At 46.7% G+C, this 4694-nt stretch overlaps 1 protein-coding gene across 1 annotated transcript; it reads right to left on the bottom strand.

Moving 5' to 3' along the window:
• Positions 1-210: 210 nt before the first annotated feature.
• LOC120653562 (transcription factor bHLH95-like) lies at positions 211-4106 on the bottom strand. The gene is made up of 3 exons (XM_039931280.1): positions 3634-4106; positions 3092-3523; positions 211-297 (listed from the first exon to the last, which is right to left on the bottom strand). Exons 1-3 carry the CDS (start codon positions 4078-4080, stop codon positions 211-213), a joined length of 966 nt encoding a protein of 321 aa, XP_039787214.1. The 5' UTR covers positions 4081-4106.
• Between the last annotated feature and the right edge of the window lie 588 nt (positions 4107-4694).

Here is a 4694-nt window from a genome sequence, read left to right on the forward strand (position 1 = left end):
AGCACCAGAACTCAGATCAACCTGACCTGATGACAAGAGACATGCATATAGAGCATGCACAATCCTCAAACCTTGAAACAGTGAAGGCAAATTAATTAAACAAGCTGCGTTACTCTAACAGCTTCAGTCTAGAAGGGCAGCAAAGCTGAGCAGATTGATGGGAACTGACGCAGCTTAAGACTTTGTTGAGGCCCTGATGGTGATGCTGGTCTAGTTAGAGAGCCACACCATGATCTCCGACACCGCCAGCTTGTATATGTCCTCCGCCGATCGGTTTTCACCACCAGCTCCATTCACCTGTATTTTTAAGAATGGACAAATGTTAGTGTGCTAGCTTAAAAATTTCCTTATGCATTCAAGATCGGTGCTACAAAATTGTTATAAAAGGATAAATTATCAAGAAAGCACTTATGTATGGTGACTTTGTAACAAACATGGCACCATTTATGCCATTTCGAGTGATTTTGGTGATCATATGACAACAGAATCAATGAGACTAATGATTTTGTTGAGTGAACATTTCTAGATCCCAGGGATGAAGTAAAAAGGCCATACAAAGCAAAACACGAAGAAAGAACTCAAAGAAACACTGAATTGGACGAGTTCTGCAGAAACCAGTAGCACCGAAAGAACCGATGCCTAAGCATCGGTGCATCCGATGGTTGTCGGAAGATCCGACGCCCTCGCTTTGGTACAAGTCTGAGCGCCAAATGGAGATCAAAGGAAGATCAAGTGAAGCACCGGTTGAACCGACGGCTTCAAGATAGGCATCGGTGCATTCAACGTACTATGTTCCAGAGACGATGTCAAGCGCACAGAAGCCAAGACTTCAGCACCGGTTGAACCGGTGGTGCATCGGAGCATTCCATCGGTGCAATGATGTCAGCAGAAGAGAGAGTTCCAAAGGCTAGTCCAGAGGCTGTGAGTGACCGGTTTAACCGACGCCCAATCATTGGTTAAACCGATGGTTCTGCAGCATGTCAGAAAGTCCAACGGCTAGTCCAGTTGCTTGTGAGTGACCGGTTGAACTGACACTACCCAATGCAGAGGCATCGGTTCAACTGGTGGTTTGCTGTTTTCTGCTGACCGTTGGTGCAACGGCTACAAGACTTGGTGGCCTATATATATGTGCTCCCCCAGCCATTTGAAGATTGCTGGAGTCCCAAGACATCACACACACATCCAAGAACACCTCCAAGCCATCCAAGAGCATAAAGATCAAATCCTTAGTCCTTAGCACAGCTTTTGTGAGTGTTAGTGCTAGGTTAGCTCTTGAGTGAGTGATCAAGCAAGGTTTAGATCCTTGTGCTGTGGTTCTAGAGTGAACCAAACTTGTATCTCGGTGCGCCGGCCTCCTTGGAGCATTGGTGGCTCGCCGGCACGTCAACGACCCTCCGGCTTGGTGTGGAGCGGCGTCGACAATATTGTGCGGGGGACGGAGACCCCTCCTTCGTGGGCAATCTCCCTTAGTGGATATCGGGATCAAGGTGACCGTGATTATGTTCACGGAAGAGACTTGATTGCCGGGAAGCGATACTCATCGTGAGTGCTTCAACAACGTGGATGTAGGGGCGCCTTTGTGGTAATCCGAACCACGGGATAAATCCTCGTGTCGAGAGTTTGCTTCCTCTCATCCCTCCTTTAAGTTTTCGCATTTCATATTGCAACCTTTGTGCCTTTACTTTCATAGAGTAGTATCTTGATAGGATTGACTATAGGTTACTAAACTCTTTTGGGATGAGAGTTTCACACTAAGGTGAACCGTAGTTGCACATCTAGATAGCTTGTTTTAGTTTAAGTTTTGTGTAAATTAGTTGGAGCCATAGGCTAAGATTTTTAGAGTGCCTAATTCACCCATCCCCCTCTTAGGCTAGAGCACCCGATCACTTTCAGACTTGCTGTCATTGTTCTACAAACATATGTAAGTAAATATGTGGTGCTTCAATTGTAGGCCGTGCACGATGTCTACAGTGGCACTTATTTGTGATTAGCATAGTTTGTGATATCCAGTATAATAATACTACCCAACAGATCAGCTCTAGAAGTTAGTTTCCCATAAAAATACAAACTGCAACAAAAATAGACATCTAATGTCGGAGCATTTTCTACTGTTACAAAACCATGCAACCTCAATCTATGACAACGTTGGCAAACTGACATCTTTGGTTAAAAGGATTAGACAACAAGGCAGAGTAATGGTATCTATTGATTAGTTAAGCTGGATTCATTTTGATTGGTATGATGATCACCTTCCCCGGTTAAATACGACCGAATAGATCTTTAACGTTCTACTTTCTTACCGTTACCAAAAACAGCATGCAACCTCAACTCGTGCAAGCCGTTTGTTACCAACCTCTTTGCCGAAAAGGTTAAGATAAAATAAGGTAGAGTAACAGTATGTCACTTTTAGCTTATCAAGATTTATTGTTATCCATATTTGGATCACCCTTTTCTATTAGAGTGCAACAAAGTAGAGCTCTAACATACTATTTCGTTACGGTTACTAGAACTACGAAGCCTCAACACGTGAACATTTATTGAAAAACGACATCCATTCATCAACACGTGCCAACTAGTTTAGCTAGATTCAGTTCAGTTATTACTTCAATTCCAATCTAGATCCCTTTTTGTCGGGTTCACATTCCCGCCTCGGCTTCCGATTCAACGGTAAAAAGGTCATTTTCAAGTTCAAATATTTGAAAAAAAATTATGTGCTCTTTTTAAAAAAGAAAAGTCACACTACCATTAATTCAAGTGAAATATATCCTATTGGGTTTGTTCATATAGTTGAGGATAAGATCCAATAATCCCTCATATCAGGATGGAAAACAAAAGTGATTTTAGTGGTCACTCGAGTGTAATGGCCTGATGGTGGGGGTGAGTTCCGGCCTATCCAAATAAGCCCACACACAGAAATAGCTGATTTGCTATCACATGACGCGAAGAAGAGATTGTCCCCAATGGATACCGATCGACCGATTCCTCACTGGTCATGGTTTATCATCAGAACGTGCGAGAGCTGCAACCGCAAGTACATCTGCCCGAACAATGAATCCCAACATCATGAGCTAGCAGGGAGCGTCGTACTTACACGGGTATTGATGTTGAAGAAGCTTTGGGCGTCGTCGGCCCCAACCTGAATCGAGATCACGTCGATCCCATGCTTTCTCAGCACGGAAAGCACCATTGTCAGCACGCCGCGCTGCCGCGGCACGCACACGTTGATGACCGCCTCGTCGTTCAGCACACTCAGCACGACATTCGGTGTGGACCAGGTCTGGAACCCGACCGGCCCCGCCGCCGCAGGTTGCTGCCGAGGCACGGGGTCCCAGCCGTCCGACAGGGCCGCCATCCCGTGCGCGGTGCGCGGCACCGAGAAGGAGGACGCCCCGCTGGCGGCAGCCTCAGCGGTAGCCTGCCGCGCAAGTGCTTGCTCCAGCTTCTTCTTCTCCAGCTGGGCTTTGGTCTCCTCTAGGGTCTTGATGAAGTTGATCGTCTCTCCGATCAGGGTCGCCTTGTCAACCTGACAGAACAATTAACAGATCACATCACACGACCCACTACATCAGCTCCTGATCTCCTCCTAGGCTAGCAAACTCCAAGCCCTAGCAAACGCATAGGTTCGAGCCTCACCTTATTGGAGACGTGGGGCATCAGCTCATGCAGGGTGTTGAACATATCCTTCATCCGCCTCCGACGCTCTCGCTCCATGATGATGTGCACCTTGAGCTCGCCATCGTCGACAGCAGCCAAGGTGGTCTTACCCTTGTTGGAGGTGGAGCCGTCTCCAGCAGCGTCGGCGGCAGCTGCGCCAGTTGCCAAGTGCTTACCTTCGGATGTGCCGGAGTCGGCCTTGCCGCCACCGGCCGAGCCATCTCCACCTTGTATGGCAGCATTCGGGACGACGTCCTTCCCCTCACGGCCATCCATGCCCACCGGGCTGCCGATCCTGGATCCACGGTTGTCGTCATCGTTCTCGTTCTTAACAGGACCCAGGAAGGTCAAGGTCATCGGTGGCACGAAGCTGCGCTCGTCGGAGGAGGTGGTGTCCTGGTGGTCATGGGGACCGTCTTGAGCCATATGCCAAAGGGATGGAGGATTTTGGAGGAGATGGGGAGGGGAGGCGAAATGTGATTTTGGGAGAGGAATACAGGAGTGTAGTGCCTGTATTTGTAGGATGGGAAACTTACCACATGATGTGGTGTTTTCTGATTTTTTTTAATTCACTTTACCACATGATGTGGTGTTTTCTGATTTTTTTTAATTCACTTTCACTGGTCAGAGATGCCTGCAGAACAGACAAATTACAGTGCACAAACATGTGTAACGTCTCCGGGCTCCGGGCTGATTAGCTGTAAGTGTGCAACTCTAAAAAAATGATTTACACAGCAAGAAAACTATGGGGCCAAATGGAGTGTTTTCTGCATGACGACCTCAACTCCAAATGCTCACTCAGTACTGGATAAATCAGCAATAATGATTGCTACCCCCCACAAATACTAGGCTATGCTTTTATTAAGTACTACTTCCTTTCACACCTAATATCATCTAATTTACTCTACTCAGTTATTACTTGCCAACGTTTGGCCTAGCGGCGACACATTCCTATATCATCTCAAAATGTGACGATTCGGCTAATTTTTTCGATGTATATAATGTAGTTTCCAACAAATTTATTTTTCGCAAAGTTTTGC

The sequence above is a fragment of the Panicum virgatum genome, chromosome 1N (assembly GCF_016808335.1).
Source record: "Panicum virgatum strain AP13 chromosome 1N, P.virgatum_v5, whole genome shotgun sequence".
Classification (NCBI taxonomy): domain Eukaryota; kingdom Viridiplantae; phylum Streptophyta; class Magnoliopsida; order Poales; family Poaceae; genus Panicum; species Panicum virgatum.

Bases quoted from the DNA above. Each gene is read 5' to 3' on its own strand.
- LOC120653562 (XM_039931280.1), bottom strand. From the start codon at position 4,080: ATGGCTCAAGACGGTCCCCATGACCACCAGGACACCACCTCCTCCGAC. The intron at 3,524-3,633 runs GTGAGGCTCGAA...TTGTTCTGTCAG, and splicing joins TGCCCCACGTCTCCAATAAG to GTTGACAAGGCGACCCTGAT. The intron at 298-3,091 runs GTAAGTACGACG...TTAAAAATACAG, and splicing joins TCTTCAACATCAATACCCGT to GTGAATGGAGCTGGTGGTGA.